Source organism: Dufourea novaeangliae, unplaced genomic scaffold (genome assembly GCF_001272555.1).
Source record: "Dufourea novaeangliae isolate 0120121106 unplaced genomic scaffold, ASM127255v1 scaffold48, whole genome shotgun sequence".
NCBI lineage: Eukaryota > Metazoa > Arthropoda > Insecta > Hymenoptera > Halictidae > Dufourea > Dufourea novaeangliae.
The window spans coordinates 1,611,586-1,633,021 of NW_015373938.1; the positions used below are offsets into that span (position 1 = coordinate 1,611,586).

At 31.8% G+C, this 21,436-nt stretch overlaps 2 protein-coding genes across 2 annotated transcripts; one reads left to right on the forward strand and one right to left on the reverse strand.

Moving 5' to 3' along the window:
• Window positions 1-3,941: 3,941 nt before the first annotated feature.
• Window positions 3,942-14,991, reverse strand: LOC107185512. The gene is made up of 11 exons (XM_015573205.1): window positions 14,532-14,991; window positions 12,287-12,384; window positions 10,835-10,981; window positions 10,634-10,753; window positions 10,305-10,455; window positions 9,759-9,888; window positions 9,529-9,682; window positions 9,257-9,445; window positions 9,056-9,175; window positions 5,707-8,975; window positions 3,942-4,164 (listed from the first exon to the last, which is right to left on the reverse strand). Exons 1-11 carry the CDS (start codon window positions 14,881-14,883, stop codon window positions 4,155-4,157), a joined length of 4,740 nt encoding a protein of 1,579 aa, XP_015428691.1. The 5' UTR covers window positions 14,884-14,991; the 3' UTR covers window positions 3,942-4,154.
• A 2,687-nt stretch (window positions 14,992-17,678) lies between these two features.
• Window positions 17,679-18,875, forward strand: LOC107185514 (thioredoxin domain-containing protein 9). Its single transcript, XM_015573207.1, has 4 exons — window positions 17,679-17,809; window positions 18,060-18,238; window positions 18,311-18,512; window positions 18,607-18,875. The coding sequence occupies exons 2-4, from the start codon at window positions 18,062-18,064 to the stop codon at window positions 18,873-18,875; spliced, it is 648 nt and encodes a 215-aa protein (XP_015428693.1). The 5' UTR covers window positions 17,679-17,809; window positions 18,060-18,061.
• Window positions 18,876-21,436: the final 2,561 nt, after the last annotated feature.

Sequence of the window (21,436 nt, forward strand, 5' to 3'; positions counted from 1 at the left end):
AATATGCACAGTAAATAAATTGATGGTTGTAGAATGCCTGCAACAAACAATGGGTTAGTAACAAGAGAAAGGACGAGTATGAGACGCGCGCCCACCCTCCGCGACGGCTCACGAGAAAGAGAGGAAGCTAACGCCGTTACGTATTAGGCGTACGCAGGTTTGTTCCTGTTGAATTGTTTTTGCCGGCTTGAACGACCTTCCTCCTTGAACGACCCAAACACCAGATGGTACGGCCGGCTACACAACGTCACTAGCGCGTTGGACCGACGGAGAGCACCGATACCGCGGCACGCTCTACCGTACTCTCTCACTCGCACACCTACCCTCATAGAACCCTGAATTCCTTAGCACGCATCACACCGACGGAGAGCACCGATACTGCGGCTCGCTCTATCGCTCTCGCTCTCTCCCTTTCGCCCGCTGCGACCATCTTCGGCCTCGTTCGGTACGCGTCGACACCGACGGAGAGCACCGATACCGCGCCTCGCTCTATCGCTCTCGCTCACACGCCGTAACGTCACCCGATTCCCGGAATCCCACGGTTACGAGATGGCTCATAATGAGCCGCTCATTACGGTAAGACATTCCCGCAAGGGAAATTGTAAGCCGCCGGCCAAAAGGTAGATTTAATAAATTATTTATGAAACTACATCTATTCTGAATTTATCTGTTACAAATATACAAATGTAAAGCAAGATATAAAAACGAATAAAACAAGAACATGTAAAAAGTAACATTAGTAAAATGTCCATTAACGATGCGTTTAGAATAAATTGTCTTGTAGTTAAGTGAAAAAATATATACTTTTCGGTTTCATGTTTCATGACTGTCATATTTATCCCTTAACCTTAAACTGAAGCATCGGATATTTTTATTCTCGTGAAATCATATAGATACACGTAATATGAATGGAATATATAACACTTCATTTGTGCTAATAATACTCAGAATTCATGCTTTATCGGTAACGTCGGGTATTGACACTAAAATGGTAACAGGGCTACGTAGCCCTATGAACGTGGGACAGAAAAAAGCATTGGATGATAGGTCTATTCTATACCTAGTCGGTGGTATTATTTTGCTATTGTTGCGTGGCCGTTTAATAAAGATTTTATAATTGAGAATTTAGGCAGGGTTCGGGTCCCCGTGGAGCGCTGATACGCTCTTCTCGAATTAACTCCAATAAATACTCGATAAATGAAATAAAACTCAGGAACTTGTATTTGAACTTGTTAACAAAATTATATAATGAACAATAAACTCGAATTAACTATAAATTAAAGTTATTTGTGCTTTTCTGCTATTTAGAAAAGTACGTCCGAACAGTTTGAGTACTCGATTAAGAAGCAGTCAAAATGGCAATAAAATCTTCGTTGAACAAGAAGAAAGTGTACCTTCAGCTTTTAACAAATACAATTATTTAACATCCAATTAGGAATTAATAAATAATTTTACTTTAATCCTATTGGGTCTAATCATTACGGGGAACGAGCGTTTTTAATACCTTGGCAATGTTTCCTCATGACAACCAAAAGTAAATATCAAATACGAGTAATTTCTAGTCATCAATGTTATCATTTTGACATTTAATCAATAATTAGTTATAAATACCCTGATTCATTGCCTCAGTTACGCTGTTGTACAATTCATATTTGCCGCGCCTAATTTGAATCTGCGCCTACAGATGACAGTGTAGTTACATGTACTTATTCTTAAAATTCTGAACAGGTGGCGCTTGATTCTAAATATTACCAGTTGCGAATACGCAACACTATTTATTGTTTCTAATTGAGCAAAATTGCAGAAACATCGACGTGTATCACTTCGCGAATATCCCTTGTAAAATGAAAATCAAGAATGACGAACCTATATTATACGTAAAATTACAGAGATAAAACGAATCATTTGTAATTATTGTAGTTCCCAAAATAACATATACTATACTATGAAAAATAATTTTCTTTTAAATAGAAATATGTATTAATTAGTATATTTAACATATATATTAATGAAGTACAATGTATCAATAAACCATCTTTATTCTTTTATTCCCTTGACTTGATAAAATTCTTAATAAATTCAATTCCTTTTCAATATACAAATTGTACAGAATTATATGTTCAAAATGTACCTTCACATAAGTCGTGTGGCTATATTTGTAAACTTAATCTATAAGTAGCGCGCGCGCACACATATATCATATATTTACATAAATATATGCATTATGTGTGTGATTGTATGTGTGTATTTATGTATATATATACAAAGAAATTATAGCAGCCAATTTATAGTATTCGTAAATTAAAAAGTAACATTGGAAATTTACAAATTCTTAAAGAAATTTACAATTTTCCAGAAAAATACACATACCAGTTGTACACAACTGTCTTTTGAACTTTAAAATCGTTCCATCTCTTGCAACATTCACAAATAGTACAAATATTACAGCAGGAGACAGAATTAATAATTATATATAATTCTCGTACTACATTTACATCTACACAATTATCATTATTACAAAATAATACTTTGCAATTCCATATCAGCTAGAACCTTCTTCACCGTCTCGTCTACTATGTAACAACATTTAAGTTTCATAAGACTACGATCGTGTACAAAACACAATCGGGACACAAATAACTTTATTTTATATGACTACCGTTCACTACCGTTAACCTCTTGACAATTACATCGACGAATAATTATTACGTTAAAGGAAACAAATTACATCAGTCAATTACAACTTCGCAAGAGAATATATAAAAAATATAAATTCAGATAAAATCTCATTCCAATCATGTTCAAATTTCATTCTTATTCCCTTAACAATGATTCTTTAATATTCTATATTCTATAACATGACATTCATTATGTAATTAAAGAAACTTCATGAATGCGTAACAAGTATACATCTTCGAGTGGCAAAGACTCAAGTCTAAAAGTATATAACTTACAATTAAGTAAAACACTTCTTGCTATATTATATCCATGCACATGTAATAAAAATATATTATGTCAATGTTAAAATTGTTCGCAATTAATAAATAACAATCTGATGTTAAACACAACAGCTTTAATATAACATTTTTATTATTTACTGATAAATAGACTTCGATCTGTTTTCTTTACTTTTAAAACGACTCTTTTTGTGATGTCCTGGGTATATATTAACTTATACATTTAACTATATATGCGTACAGACACGTGTGTACACCACATGGTAATTCATTTCTAAATTTACGCGTATCTCGCGTTGTTTACAATTTAGTTTGAACGCTAAATTTATCATTAACACACATTTGAATAATCGTCGGTTCGATCCACATTTTCAAATTCAATTTTATATTTTATATCATAAATCATTAAATTCTCGCGGCTTTTTTTTTTTTGGTGTGATGTCTGTATTTTGAGTTCGCAATATGGTTTATGATAGATCATCAATAGAGTTTTAGACTAGAATCAATTATCTACTAAAATTTTTGCTAATAGACATAGATGCATATTAGATCATACATTATATCTCTTTTGCTTTCGTCCTTGCCAATTGAAATCTTGAAATATAACTCATTTACAGTTTTTTTTATCTTTTTTTTAATAAAATCGCAAAAGGCATATGTGTGTTTGAACTTGTTTCCTGTTTGCAGTTACAAAAATATGGATTTCATTTAGGAAAACTTATGAATTTTATTAAAACTATACGCTTGAAAAAATGTGACTCGAATGAATAATATATTATTTCCTTTGAGGCAGGCAACCGTTACTTTTTACCCTCTTTCCAATTAGCAGAAACAACAGAGATATTTAAACTGATCATATTAAATAGATCATTCTATATTTATGTACAAAAACTTTGTTAATATTCATCTGTACCATTACCCTTCACGATACAATTTCCACGGAACAATTTTGTTTCTTTCTATTTCACATAAATAACACCCACTTATTAACAACTACTAAATAGCGTGTTCTTTCAAATTTTCCACCTAGCATACCGTTGGTATTGTGGTTCAAGATCCATTGTCAATTCTTCAAGTTCATCGATTTCATCAATTTCATCATCTAAATCATATAAATTATTATTTTCTCTAGCATATCTTGTTCCTTCTATTTCCATATCTTCCATTTCCTCGTCTTCGTCCTCCGTATTTCCTGTTTTATTTTGTGCTACAAAAACCATATCAACAAGTTTTATTGCATGATCGAATATGTTTTAATGAAGCAAATGTTAGATTCATAATCGATAACAATAGTTAGTATTTCAGTACAGTAAAGTCAGAAACAAATACAATAGTTTGGTGCTTTTGATGTAATTCATTTTATATTTCTTTGCTTTTTCGGATTGTCTTTACTGTCAAGATACACCATATATATAAGAATAAAATACAATCACGCAAAGTATTGTGATTTTAATTACGAGGAGGAAAGAAATTAGAATTTTTTATGTAAGAAATTTTAACAAAAGCGAGTAATATCACCCTGTTAGTGAAAATAACATTACATTACTTTACTGTACTAATTACCAAATAATATATATCATAAATTTATATAAATACAAATTGAAGAAAACAATCCAGATATAGAGACACTTGTTTAAACTAAAATCATACTAAATCTCTATCTAAGAAATAGATTATTTGTACATGTTAAAGTGTTAAAGAAATATAGTATTATTTGGAGAAAGAGAGTTATAATTCATATTAGCAAAGGAATTTAATATAAGTGCGATGGAAAGCTAAGGCATTTTTTAGAGGAGAATTAATATGATTTCTTCATTAGTTAAACAAAAGTTATTATAATATTTGCAAGCGAGACATAAGATAATGTTGAAATCAGCATGAATAGAAGTATAGTTTTACAAATGAAATTTTAACTTGATAGAAATTATTTGTACGAATTTTGGTTTATTACAGTACATAATTATATTTTGCCTTAACCGATGCAAATTGTTTTTACAAAACAATATGTCGTGTTATATTATAAAACCATATAATTATATGATGGAAGAAGAATTTGTACATATTATTTACAACTCAACGATTAACAATTCCCAGTTTATCATCCATAGCAATGGCAAAATAAAGCAGTACGTAACATGTATTTTACAATTGTACAATGAATTTTACAAATAGAATAATTTTCCATATAACAAGATATATTTACATATCAACAAGTAATTTTAAATTATTTTTTCTTAATAAAATTATAATTTGCATTACCTTAATAAAATTTATAAATTTTATAAAACAGTCAGTTTAGAACAAGGATGTATTCAATACATAATAGTATTATAATATAATAAAATAGTAATGCATGGTCAATAATATATTTCCATATTTAAAAAGTCTTACTTCCTAAAATCAAATGAACTTCTAATATATAAAATGTTCAATCAGTACGTGACTCGATGGAGAAAGTTTTTGGTATTCGTTTCTAAGATTATATCATATTATATGTAAAATCGCACAGTTGTAATAGAAACAAAGGGTTTGCCAATTGTTTTTATATAAAATTTCAGCAAAAGCTTTGATAGATGTTCCTCATCACTTCTCAGTATGCGAATGAAATATTTGATAGAACAAAATCATGTACGTGTATTGAAATACAAAGAAATAAACGGAACAGAGACATTCGTCCTTCCTTTTAAAATATCTCTAGTAAGATACAAATTCGCGATTTTCGTCAATCCTCAAAACGTACTTTACTCACCTTGTCGCATGAATTACCGACGAAGACTCGGCAACGGTAGTACTCTCATCAGAAATCACTTCGACTCTCATATTACTCCTTGTGTTCGCCGCAGCCTTTGAACACATGGTCGTGGCAACTGCACATTTAATTGTATTAAGGTATTTCTGGGTCATATCACTAATCGCATTCGGATTTGTAAATTTCACACGTTGAGCAATATTCGATCCAAATTTTGTGAACATGTATATATTCTCCAAAGTGTTTCCACGTATATCACTACTCTTCTTCAGCAGAGACACATCTTTTTTTGGATGGGCAATGGAGTAAACTTTTGTACATATAGAGGAACATTCAGACTCATTGATTCCAGACTCGTTGCTTTCTTGGAATTCTTCCTTGCTAGGAAAATGCGTGCTGTCCTGCACATTATGGCTTGTAGAAAAGTTCTTTTCCTCAATCTTGGAAACTTCGTTGGTGCTACAAATATTCTCTGGCTCTTCGATTATGAGATTCATGGTTCTGTTACTTTGGGATAGATTGTAGAACGAGCTCTTCGGTTGAACAGCATCATTTGACCACTCGTTGGGAATAGTTTCTGGTGAAATCTCTTCTTCTTCTTCATCTTTCTCTTCTATGGAACTCTCATCAAGAGAAGAAATGTCAGCTATATAAAATATAAGATCTTTGGGAATGGACTTGTCGAAGTCTGCTATACAAGAACACGTTCTAGATACAGGCATAACGTCTGTCTTTTCAAGCATACTACTCATGCTATCTTCCATGAAAACATTATCGTCGTATAACTCCAAATATTTCTTATCCGTTGTATCAAACGGTTTCATTACTTTCTGTACTCTTTGTGTACTTATAACCTCTTCTTTGTAATCACTTGACGTACTTGAATCTGCACTAACACCGCTAGAATCAAGGTTAATATCTTCGTACATATAATTCTTCTTAGATATTCTTGCTTTTGATTTTCCACTCACTGAAATACTTTGCCAGTCCGTACTATTATTTACACGGCAAACATCTCTTCCTTTCACTTCATTGCTTGGTGTATTATAAACATTTGTACACGCTTCCTTACGATAGTTGGTATCAATACATTTGGTAACTTCATTGTTTAAACAATTTCTACCTAAGTTTACCTCGAATGCATCCTGATATGCAAATGATTCATTACTTATATTATAACCGCGCTCCGTTTTACACATGAAACATGCCAAATTGTTCTGCTTATTGTCTATGTTAAAAACAAAATTATCTTTTAAATCACGTCTCGCGTTTAAGTTTAATATTACTAAATTGTGCAGTTTGTCAGACATATTTACAGCGAACGTATCGTTTATATTCGTTATATCATACATTATATTACAAGACAAGGAGCTACTATCACTAGTAAAATTAATACTGTCCGTTAAAGTTTTATCACACGTTGTTTTTACCATTATGGAATCTACCTTGCTCAGTACTTTCTCTATATCTTCAATTTTTACATTGCTAATAGTTGCTTTTAAAACAGGACACTTGTATCTATTTACAAATTTCGATAAAGGTACGATCAATTTATTCTCGGAAATACGCGTTAATAGATTATTATTAGCAATCTTTAAACAGTTATCGATCCCTATATTTGAAACCATATAATGTTCAGGTAATAGAAAGTTTTTCTTAATAAGTTCAACATAGCTTTTTGATTGTATTTCTTCGGGTACCAATCGATTACCCACAGTGAAAAGATTAATTTCTTGCCCTTTTACGTGTACTTTAAGTTGCTTATTGTCATTGCTGTAGTCAGCATTTCTGCTTTTTTCTCTAAGTAGAAGATTTACTTCAGTAACTGGCTTCGAGTACGATTTGCTGGTCTGCTCAGAAACATTTAAATTACCATCGAACTTAAACGACGGAAACATGTTCGTTAAGCTTTTCAAGCTCAAAATTTGAGAAATGTTGAATGATTTTGTCAATTTACTTTTTGGCGATTCCGAAGAGTCTTCTGTTTTCTGATGCGAGCTTCTGTTTTTATCCTCATTTAAGTAACCATGAAATTTACTTTCAGTCGCCGTGACGTTATTCGCAGTATCCTGAAATGTACTTTTACTCTTCAATTGGCTAGTAGGAAAAAGACAGCTAGGTTGTTGAAACAGCGCAAGCAATTTTTCTAAATTAGGAGTATGTTTCTGTATACAGGACTTCTGCCTTGTTTGCGCTTGCGATTCTGTTCTTTCGTTTAAAACAGCACCAGGTAGACTTTTGGTCATATCCTGTTGTTTGTTTGCAGGATTCGGTTTATTATTCGTTATAATAGTAGAATTTCTATCATCTTTGTTCACATTTATGGATGTTTTTGAATCCTTCGAATCGTCATTACGATAACTTTCTGATAATCCTATATGTTTTATCGATGCAGTACTTTCCAGTCTAGTTGAAATATTAATGTGATTATTCTGTACATTGCCATGTTCCATATTTTCCAAAATAACAGACTCTGCGCTGTGATCGACTTTAATCGCCTTAACAGCAGCCTCGGTGGATTGTTGTTCATCGTTTAACGTAACAAATTCATGCGTGGGCGGTGTACACCTTTCGTTTAGCTTATTTGAGGTTATGTGAGATACGTTGCCTGACCCGTTACGGAACTGTTCGCCGCTCTGAGCGTTACTAGTTTCTAATTTTGATCCGAATACGCCGACAGAATCGTCGGAAACGGTCGATCCCGTGCTATTTACTTTAAACTTTACATCAAACGTGATGTCGGCCTTGGACGAGGCGACAACAGGTTTATGGAAAATGGTTTTTGCTGATTCAACAACTGAGACACGAAATCTAGATGGCCCACTTGCAGAAGATGCGAGATAGGTAGATGATTCAAGGGACAGAGTAACTGGTGACGTAGATGCTGAGGAATCTGTCGAACATAATGATGTTTCTGGTACTCGGGACACCACAAATCGACTTCGTGAAGGACTTGGTATCGGGCTCGCTATAGGTGAAGAGGCTGGACTAAGGGCTGGGGAACGTAGACGACCTCCGTTGATACGTTTCGGTTCGAGCATCGTTTGCCCTTGTTCGTTATTTCGTATCGAAATCACGGTTGATAAAGAACATGGTAGTGTTTGACATGTAAGCGAGATTTTACGAGAGTTTGTACTACAGAGGATGCTATGATGTGAACTTTCAGAACCTTCGCTAGTTTCTTCTATAATACGATTCTGCTCGTTTTCCGAACAACAGACTTGAATCTCGGTTAGGAGCTGCGTGTATAATGTCTGGTCTGAGTCATCCTGTTATCGACATAAAAGAGGCAATATTATGAAACGTTGAAGGATTTTAAATAATATAGTCGAAATTATTGTTTACTTACCACTTTCGTTCTAAGCTTTAGGTCAAAATCGATTTTAGTGATGCTTTTATTCTTTTTCATTGCGGAATTGAGGGCTGATAATCCTGTCACTCGTATGTCATTGTTTCGTAAATCTATCCTCTAGAACAATAAAGCAGATACGTTTACATGAAAGTAATTATTCGTTTTGTTATAAAATATCATGAGGAAGCTAATACTTACTTGCAAAATCTGATTTGTTTCGATAATCTCTGATAATGCAACAATACCATCGCATGTGAGTTCAGTCGATTGTATTCCCAGTTGTAACAGAGTATGGTTCTTCATCAGCGCATCTTTTATAGTAAGTATCAAGTCATCGGTCAACACGTTTTTTCCAATATTCAATGTTTCTAATGTTTTAGACAACGTCTATAAAACGAATAGTATGAATGTAGTATTTGTAAACCATGCTCAAACTGTACCATATTACAATGATACATAAAATTACATACTATAATACGTGCAAAATAGGGGGCTGATTTTTTTGTAAGTTGATTGTTCCATAATACTAATATACTTAATCCTTTACCGCTCTTGTCTTCATTTATTTGATTAATGAGTCCTTCTAATATATCACGTACACCATTGTCTTGAATGTTATTATTGCTAAAGAGAAATGTAACGAAGAATGCAAAATCTCTAAATTTCATTTTTTTGTATAGTACTATTTAACAGTATGTACCTAATGTCAAGTAGCTGTATATGATTATTAAATCTAAGAAGAGAACCAAGTTGTATTGCATCGTACAAATTAAGTCCATTGTCAGCTAGATACAGTTCCCTTATTCCAGTATTCATTTTTAAAGCTGCAACTAATAGAAGAAACAACTATTAGAAACTTATATGTAAGCAGAGAGTAGAAAACGAAAAGTGATTTAATATTTACCATAATATAAACACAATTACTTTAATTGATCTTATTTTTAGTAGTTATACATATACAGACATAGAAAGAAGAGTTTTTACGTTATTCCTTTTTCCAAATGGTTGTTATAAATAATAAATTTTGAAGTGCATATAAAAACATGGAATACATTTGAGTAATCTTATTCTATGGTTTTTATCTAGAGTTTGCATGCATGATATGGTTAATGATTTGTGGACATTAACTAGAAATAATCGTAACAGTGAAATGAAACTAACGATTACAAATGATAAATATTTCGTGATTGTTTTGATTAAAATAAGATCGTAATAAAAGTAACAGACTGTAACATATAATAAATACCTAGTGTGACGGTAGATCTTCCTGAAAGTCCACAATTTTCTAGTTTTAGCACGTGTAGGTTGCAGATTAATCGTAATGCACGACTCAAGATATTCATATACTGTTCATTAAGTGTTATATCCTTAGCTTCAAGATGTTCTAAACATTGGGTCTGGACAAATAATAGTTCCATTAATTATGTATTCAAAGGGATAAAACAGAAAGTTTAATGCGCATATTCAATCTCACTGCTAATACTCATTTTTCTCCAAGTTATACTACACACAATTTATTATTTTGAATAACAACAGTTACAAAAAGTTCTTTAGAAAGGAATATATTATGTATACCTTTCTTATCAAATTTGCACAGGCATGCCATCCGTGTACTCCGATGCCCTGATTGGATGAAATAATCAACTGTTTCGCGGATTCATAATACTCTAACATATCAAATAATATCACAGAACTCTGTAATTCAAGATAGAATAATCATTAAACACCATCCAAAGGACCGAAACTTTAGGATCACATTGTAAATAAAACCTGTACCTGATCATTCAAAGATGTTGCCTCTAAATCGACTTTATCGAATTGAATTCTTTTAAGAATTTCTTCCAATGCTTCACAATCATTAGGATCCAATGTCTGTCCTCTTAAATTAAATTGTTCGCTATGCTTTTGGGATGTATCTAAACTCTATATAGAAAATTCTCCTTTATTATCAATTTCAATACATTCATATACATACAGGGTTTTTGGCTACTGGTGGCAGAAACATTAAGGGGTGATTCTACATACTATACTAAGATGAAAATAAAAAATAACAAGATTGCGTTAAAGGCTTCATTTTCAAATTAAGATGTACTTAACGAGACGAGTTAGAGCACTGTGTCCTTATATACATTTATTCTTTTTATCATCCATTATGACTTAAATGTTAAGCATAATAAGATATTTTCAATTTATGTGTTTCTATACATGTATTCAAAGCTATCGCCGTGACCACCCTTATCTCTTTAACAATGCCAATAAAGGGATGTCCATAGTGTCATTTTAATGGCAGAATCCAAACATGTCCGAGGGTAAGTTTGTCTAACCTTAAATACTGGAACAATAAAGTTCTAACGCACCACAGGGCATTAACATCAACCCTCGGAAAAAACAGACGTATTTAACCCTCCTATCAACCGGGTCACCGACCTAACCCATCGGTGGTAAGCACAATCATTGACTTGCCGTTTCGTTGGCGTCAAATTTACACCAAATTGAAATGTTTTTACGAATGTAAATATGACAATTTTCATTTAATTTCATCGGAAGCTTATACATACGAGGTGTGACAATAAAGTTTCGAGAGTATTTCATTAAAGAATTTTATTTTAAAAATTAAACAGGTGTGAGGTCATCGCCTTCAATGTGGTCCCCTTGAAACTGTACACACGCGTTCCAACGTTGGATCCATTGATCGTAACATTTCTGATACTCACTTTTCGATATCTCTTTTAATACTCGTGTTACGTTACGGGCTGTGACAGTAAAGTTTCGAGAATAATTTTGTTCCCATTAAAGTGGACTTAACTGTGTTGATTCGCATTGTTGCCACGCCGACGAAAACAACATTATTCCCAAAACCTTATCGTTACAACCTCGTATATTCAGAATGGAACGTATTTTTCTAAAAATGACATTACAATTAACTAATTAATGAGCAAGTACCTATGTGGATCAATTTTATGTTTCAGCAGCCAAACAGTTAATGGCAGTTCCACTTGATTAGCAGATTAAAATTAGCAACATTTCATTTCTCATAATAGAAGCTTTGCATACACATATGGAAACCGTTGCATGGTCTCAAGTCTGAGCTCCCATGTAAACCATCGTATTTTCTTTTTTTTTTGTCAGTTTAACTGTTCAGGATTGTTTTGTACGCTTCCATGTTTCATCCCCTCAACTAAATCAACATTCGACGTAACAATTAGGAGAAAAAGAAAGTATTTTTACCTGGAGTTGGCTTATAACTACTTCCAGAGGATCTGTGTTATGTTTTGTACAGGAGTCCTTGTACGCTGAGATTAAATCGTCGCGATTCACATTTTCGGCTGCGAACAATTAATCGATGTATTTTGTTAGAACACAATAAACCCTTAACACTGATGCATTAAGAAGTAAATGACTGACGGGAGATGTTTTTAGAAAACTGTAGAATAAATATATGTTCAAGCCTAACAGTAAGTATGTACTGTTAGCAATACTGATTCGAAATGGAATTCCGAGCTTCAGTTTCGTATTTGTCTTTCATGAACGTAGTTATTTCTTAACACGTTCGCTGCGGTATTCATTGGTGACTCACCAAGTTTTTCATTTGTAGCAACGACTCGATCATTAATTAGTGTCTATATTTCCATTGAATGTTCACCTCACTATCACAACAAAGCAAGTTGATAAATTTGACCCTGGAAGCAAAGGATCAAGACAAAATCAACTCCCCGTCTATCTTTTAAGAATTCAGCCAAATATTTACTTGCATTTTATTTTAATGCTATTATGAATCATGTATTAAAAATTATATATACTTGTATTTCAGTCTTCTCTAAGTTTCTTTTTCATTTTAACGCACTATCGACCGGTGACACTTCGTGCAAATAGCTACCTACGGCCGATGTCGTTGTTTTCAATTTTAAGGAAAAATATTACAAAAATATTATTATATATCTGTAATTGAGTATTAAACACTTTTACTGTAAATCAGATAGTTTATGTCGCATACGTGTTTACGAAAATTTTACGATAAACAAACCGTTCATGAGTATGAAACATCTGTTTATTGACGACCGGCCGTCTATGGAAGTTTTCACAACTAATTTTAGTCGAGCGCCCGATAATACGTTAAAAACCAGCTTCCATTTTTTTTTATATTTTCCACAGAGAACGTATTAAAACAATAATGTGAATAAAGTTGTAATTTTCATGTAAAAGTTCCTAGATCGTTTTTCTTCGAATTTATTGCAGGAGTAATTAATATATTTATAGAGAACACTTTTAAATAACTAACCATATGTGAGAACGAATAATAATAAAATTGATAGTACTGTTGAAAAAAATCTACTTTGTAAAGAGTATCATACTTTTGAGTAACTTACAAGTTAATTATATATTGCACATAGTTTAATATTGCATCAAACTTATAATTAGTACATGGTACACATTGTGAAATCTGAAACGTTCTTCATTTGACATGACCTATAAAAAACCTAATTGCTTAGTAATATGCTATCGCAATGCAAGTAAATAATTATAGGAATCATATTGATATATTACATTGTGTATTTACATTTACATACAGTAATAATTTCTTTAAAATAATTTTGAAATAATATTTAAAGAATGTATGATATCAATTTGTATAAATTATTCTAAACAATTGAATCAATACTTTTTTATTAATTCTCTCATTTTCTTAAAAGCTCTGTTATTCGTAGAAATGTAATTGAAAAGTATTAAATAGAGAAATACATGCTTTGAACACAAGAATATATGATGTAACAAAGAATGCAATAGAGAGTATTGAACTAAATATTGCATAAGGGTTAAGAAATTTAGATAAATATAATTGATTTATATTTAGGTTCGCGTAAAATTATTCTATATTCTTTTGACAGAACAAAATTAATTTATATAACAAAGATTTATAACCTCCAAATTGAATCTGTTTAAAGAATAAAATTACATAAATTTCTGTATTTCTTATAATATGTGGTATTCTCGTCTTTAAATACTATCTAAATGAAATTGACAAATGTTTCTTCTGAATAATCACTAAGTAACATGATTCTTATTAAATTTTTGCATGTCTTTCAAGAGAATAACATTATTTGATATAGATTTGTAACTTTAAGTTCTATCTGCAATATTTTTAATCAACAATATATCTTCCATTACCATTCTTTCAATATTTCTAAACGTAGATTTTCAGTTTCATTACATACGTAAGTTACAAGTTCCCTTAGTTAGGTTAATAACTTAGATCTGTATAAAATTTCCTAAACACATTGAAATATTTATGAGTGTAAATCAGCTATTATTCCTCGATTTCTGATACTCATTGTCGGCGATGATAAGCTCTACAGGTTTCTACCAAACGAGCTCCGTGTTACTACAATTATGAAAAGGAAACGTAAATTGATAAGATGCATTGGTTCGAAGAATGAATGTGAAAGGTGTTTACGAGTCGAGGGATCGTTCTCACCGAGTCTCCAAGGATTGGCAGGCTCCAGGCATCCCGTAACCAAAAGATTGTCATTTGCGGGAAAACTCACTCGTCGTGGAGGTCGTCTCTTGGAGAAAGCCAGGGAGCTCCGTAACTTTTTTCCATCGATTAATATATATGGGGAAAGCGGAGCATTGCCAATGCCGAACCGTGGCCTCCTGGTGTTGTGCGATATTATTCGAGGAGGAAGTTTCTCAGGATCGACTTCCTCAGGATCAACTTTCAAGGTCGTAAGCGAATTCTCGCAGATCGGCGTCACTGAATCCGCTCCTTCGCTCATATTAACCGGATTTCTAACACATTTTGCCAGTCGAAATTTACCCCGCACCATGCACAACACGCACACGCACGCATATATACACCACGGCAATATGTCAATTAGACTGTACGAAGGAATTGTTAACGCGCGTATCAAAGCAAACGTCAGCTACCCGTACATTGCATCCGCCATCTTTATTACTGTTGGACAAGTCGACACTATGAAACTTTAGTGCAACTAGGAACGTGAAACCTTGTTCACGGAATACTAACGGCAGATCCACAACGACATGATTACTGTGCCTAACAGTGTTTTCTTGGGCAATTATTGGCTGTGTTCAGCGGACTCAACTGTAATGATGGGCACTGGACATGGCGTGCAAAATCACTAACGGTGATTTATCACAGTGATTACCGAATCACGATCACGGTCGTGATTTAACTTATTTACGACCGTGATTGCGATTTTTTTATCTTGAGTGAATTTGCTCACTAAAGCAGTAAGTCCTTGATCTTTAAACAGAAAAACGTATTCAATATGATTTTACGATGAATTACATTACTATTTGTGTTTGTAAAAATCAGTAGAAAAAACAAGAAGTTCTAAAAGAATGATTTGCTAGGTAACATGTAGATTATAATTTATAATCATTAATTTATTCATTATTCCTCATTGTTGCTAATTATTCCTTCACTTTATGCGATATAACTCGAATTTTTGTTTTGATGTCGTTAATATAAAATATATAGATTATGTGTCGCGTGTAAAGAACTGTTAGGTTTCTCCACCAATTAGAAACGATCACGAGAAATCACGAATCACTGTGAAAAATCACCATGATTGGGAACGAACGTGATCGAATCACGAGTGATTCACAAGTAGTAATACAAGTAGCAGTACAAGCGCATCTCGTAGCCAACGCCAGCCAACGCTACCGCAGGAGCTCGGCCGGCAGACTCGCATGCTGATTGATCAGGGTTTTTCAAGAATATCTCGTTAACAAAGTCTCAGATTATATTTTTGCTAAGGAAAATCTTGTTCCAAATCGCCCCACGATTTTCCCATTTCAGGATCGAACAACAATTTTGTTACACCCTTATAATAAACTGCGCGGTTTTATGGTAGGGCTGAAGTCGACATAAGAGAGAGAGGGCAATAACTGCAGCAGTTACTTCTCTTTCTAATGGGGCTGTTGGTGGGGGATACTAGACATAAAAACCCCCTTAAAACCTAACTCGCCCGCGTCACTTCAGATGTCGCTATCTTAATCTAAAGGAAAATCCACATTATCACAAAGCATACGTTAAGCCTAATCCTTAATTTTCTATATGCTAGTGATGTAGTGATGGGCATCATCGACTAAATTAAACTATCGACTAATGACTATTTAGTCGCAACATACTATCGACTATTCAGTCGATAGTTTTTAGTCGACTAAAATTTTGCTTTATAGGTTATGTATAGATTATGTCATTAACTTTTCAGCACCATTGGTGTATTTACCTTTTGGAAATGTATTAGTTCATAGATAGAATTTAAAAAATATAAGTGGTAAACAAGTTTTTTTAAACAATTACTAATTTTCGATTTTTTGTAAGCTATTTAATATTGGCACTTAAAAAATTAACTGCTCCAAATTTTTTATGAAAATCAATTAGGTTATAAGCAATAATTTGCACAGTTCTTGGTAATGCATAAAAAAATATGTGGAAAAATTATAATTGGTTTGCATCGCGAAGAAAGTAATCAAGATCCAATTAATAGCGATCAATAGCTTGATAGTTCAAGCGACTCGCTCGAAGTCATTAGTCGATGATGCCCTCACTACTATATACGAATTATCTATATGCGCATTCGCCACAAGCCTGTGATTTTAGCGACCTCTTCGTTATGAGGACGGTGAATCTGCGGTGGGTAGTGACACTAAAATGGAAATGGGGCGACATCGTCCCAGAAAAGTGGGCAGAAAAAATACATTGGATGAAATGTCTACTCCTATACTTCGTCTGTGATATGAATCTGTCACAATATGTAACTTGAGCAGAAAATACTAGACAATACACACAATGGCTGCGTTCAGAAGACACAACCGTTCCGCAACCGTTGAATGATTTCACTTGATTTGCTACCGCTCACCCAATAGGATGTAGCGTTCAGAGTGAAATCTAGTGAAATCATTCAACGGTTGCGCAACGGTTGTGTCTTCTGAACGCAGCCATTTTGACACCAACTTCAACGTCAGAGACTATAATGAAATTGAATAAGATTTTCTAGATTCTTAAAACTTCAGGAAATCTGCAAAAATATATAAGTAGCAAACATAAAATTTGATTAAAAAATTTTAAGATATCTTAAGTTTCAAGCGTTTAATATTTAATCTAAGACATTTCGAATAATGCTTGCATACCGTTACTTTCCCTCTTTCTTATTCTTCAAAAAAAAGAAACACCATATGCTAAATCCTCATATCTCATTGAATAATGTTAAATAATTCATTACATTTCCTTTTTAATTAATTAATAATATTTAAAAGCTCGATTTTGGTTGCAAAACAAAATCCTCTTTTTAGAGAATAATCTAACGTCGCATATGTCCTTTAAAATACTGGATACATATTATTAGTGTGTAAAGGCGTTAAAGTGAGCAGATAATACATCATTATTTAGTGAACTCACCTTTATGTCATTACCACACTCACAGTTTGTAAACGTTACGAAAGAGTAAATACTTTCAGAACAGTTTGTGCGGTCTGTGCCTTGCCTCTTTAAAAAATTCTTACTTGTACAAAACATTTAAAACATTCATAAAATTTAAGGAAATAAATAATTTCAGAGAATTATTTTTGAGCTTGACAGTTGAAATTAAATAATTTATAAGAGAGTAAAATATATTTTAGTTTGCATAAATGATAGAAATATATTTCTCTCTGTTAAACCGGCTCCGAATTTGACGGAATCGTGCATTACCTTATACGGTCAAACGAAGAAAGAACCAGAAGGTTTGTCCATTTTCGTAAATAATTGGTACCTATAAATAACTTAAAACAGTAAATATAACATCATATTATCGTTTACTTCAATTTTTACAAGATATTCGTTTATTTAAGTATAAAATAAAATTGTTTAACCATAACTGTAATTCTTCTGTTACACTTTCTGTCGTGCTACATGTAAAAAAGTATATAAATTTATATTTACATACCTATATATAGTTTACGTCTAACCTAAACAAATTTAATTTTTATTTAGAAATGGACTCTGCTTTGCAGCAGAAAGTAATAGAGGCAACGCAGTGCGTTGAAAAACAGTTAGATGCTGAGATACAGAAGTTGGACAATTTGGATATTAGCGATTTTGCAAAAGTGCGTGAAAATCGGTTGAAAAAGTTAAAATTGCTCCAGCAACAAAAACAGAATTGGTTGACATTGGTAATATTTTTTTATTTAAAATGTAATGTCATATTTGTGAGAATAAATTTACTACAGGTAAGTGTATTTTAGGGCCATGGAGAATATACGGAAGTTTACGACGAGAAAGAGTTTTTTGACGTGTCAAAAAAGTCTGAAAACATAGTTTGTTTATTCTATAAAGATGATTCGCCCAGATGCAAAATAGTGGATCATCATCTCAAGATTCTAGCTAAGAAACACATAGAAGCAAAATTTTGTAAGCTAAACGTAGAGCGATGTCCATTTTTGACTGGTAATTCATAAATTATTTATACACTGTGAAAAAACATAATTTTTAAAATTATTATTTGCAAAATATTGCAATATACAAATTAAATTTCTTTCAGAACGTTTACGAATCAAAATCATTCCCACAATCGCCCTTATTGTAAAAAGTAAAACTAAAGATTATATTGTGGGATTTACTGAATTGGGAAATCGTGACGATTTCTTGACAGAAGCATTAGAGTACAGAATTTCACTTTCTGGTGTAATACAGTACGAAGATACCCAATCTGCAGAAAACAACAAAAAACCATGGTTATCGCAGGTTGTAAAACCTAAAACAATTAAGGGACCTAATACTTCGAATTCAGATGATTCTGACATTGAGTAAAAGTATTTTTAATAATTGAAAATAGTTCTTATTAATACATATTGTTTACACCTTACTAAATCGCTTATTTTCATGTCAAATTATAATTCTACATAATAGATTCTTACTTATGTAACATTTTGATTAATAAAAATTCATCATATATTCATTATGTATGAATTGTAGTTCAGTGTATACAGAATATTTATTCTAGTGTTTTCACATTGATATACATATTTTTTTACATGTTAATACTTTATTTGTTATTTTAAATTTTCTAATAATCATAAAAATATAAGTGTATTTTTATACTTTATTTTTTATTCTAAGCAAAACAAAAACGTATAATTTGGTAAGTTTGTTTTAAAGGTCTACGTAGTGAAATAAAATCACATTTTAATCGAAACACTGAATATGTGATTCCTTTATGTTTTATTCTATAAATATTCGTTGTGGAAAATTAAGTTTTAGTAAATTGTAAATAATTTCAAGACAAAAAAACGAAAATTATATGGAATATGTGATCTCTTTTTGTAATGACAGTAATATCTCTTTAATAATAATTGTCGATTGTATACAGTTGACTAAATATAAAATAGAATTTTAATTAAAATATTCCTTACACAAAACTTTATCCCAGTATAATGTAATATTAAACTGACCAATCATGAAATTTTAACACTGGTAAGGAACTGAAATTCTCAAATATATTTCTAGTAAAAATACGACTCCAACCAAGTTTAATTATCTTCTCTTAAATATTATTGTAATTATTCTAAAGTACACTATTCATAAAACAGTAAATAATTTGTTAAATTACTTTATTTTACAGTAACTTTTATTTTATTTATGACACATGTATCTCACATCAAGAATATTCTTTTGGATTTCCGATTGAATCCGAAGTGAAATATAATTGTGAATGTACTTTAATAGAATTATTCTAAACATGCTACTTGTGTACATGCATAATTCTTTGCAGATACATACAAGAGATTTATGTTCAACTTTTTCATCACCGTTGAAGATAATTTTAATTTAGTGGGAAAATATTTTGTTTCTTACATTTGTATATATTTAGTAGCTAATCTTCAATACTACAATTATGCAATGTATCACAGTGATAATTTTGCATACATTAACGGTAATTGTATGTACACGCTGAAATAAGAATTGGATTTATACTAATGCACTCTGTATAGCCTGCACGCTTTACTCAAAATACGAAAGTAAATGGAAATGAAGGTATATAATACCGTATTTATAAAAAAGAATGATACAAATCACACTATAATGCCCCTGCCTATGAAACATGTATTTAGTTTTCAAGAAAGCTCGTAACGAAATATTAATACTGAACTACTAATAATTATATAAGAATGTAATATATACCGAAGGCTTGCTTTTTACACGAGGGTAATATTAATATAAAAAATATACACATTTATGCGCATAAAATGTGAAAGTGCATGTTCTAAATACAATTATTATTAGGAATGCAACATCGCAAAAATATGACACAGCGATTTGATTTTATTTAAATTATGTGCTTGAAATCAGCCTTGATAAAGAAACATTGTTTTATTACATATTTATTATTCACTAAGAAAATATGATAAGGTGTCGAAGAAATGTAAAAAAGGAAAATGATATTATTTAATTTGTATAAACATAAACGACAGTTTTGTGTTCTACGCTTTTGATTTTACAACTGCGGTTTCTTTTAGTGTATTTAAGTGTAAAGAATGTATATTATGTATAATACTTTGATATTTTCAGAATTATATTTACAATGCATAAAAACGTGAAATTACATTATATGATGAGTATGAAGCAAAATGTTGGTAGTGTTTATAAATCATGCTGTACTGTGTGTAATGTTAATACATTGTGAAGCGAATAAAATTATTGCGTATGAATTTAATAATTCGTAAATGTGTGATATTAAACAAAACATCATTAATTACACTTTGTACATACATTTTCGTTTTTTTCTCTTTTTAAAGGAATTACTTTTTTAAATAAAAATACGTAAAATATCAAGCTTCGCTTTAACATTCTTACGTCAACGAATACTACATTTGGAAAATAGTTACGTGAAATGACACAGCTCTCTGAAATAATAAAGTAAACTCAAAAATATATACTTTTCTCTGTTTTTTTATGTCACAAGTACAAATTCAGGTAATAACAATTCTTTTCAAGAAAATATATAAAGACTACAACAATATTTCGTAGTGACAAACCCATTGCAGAAATGCTTTCCTAGTCTGATACATAATAATAGTCGAGTTCGTTAAATTAGTCTAATTAGAACGCTCAGAAGGACAACCGTGCTTACGATCAGAACCAAAGGATGTTTTACATTCACGTAACTAATGTAATTTTGCAGTTCTCTGAGAGTGAAATCGTTTAAATACTAAAATAAAATTAAACTTTGATTTCTTTCACTTAAAGTCTACGATAACTGTCAAATGAATAGGTTTTTTTTAATGTTTATAATCAATATATTCACATTATTTTAACAACTTATATATTATTTTGTTCTCGACAATGAAAACAAATTTGACCAGCCAGTTTAA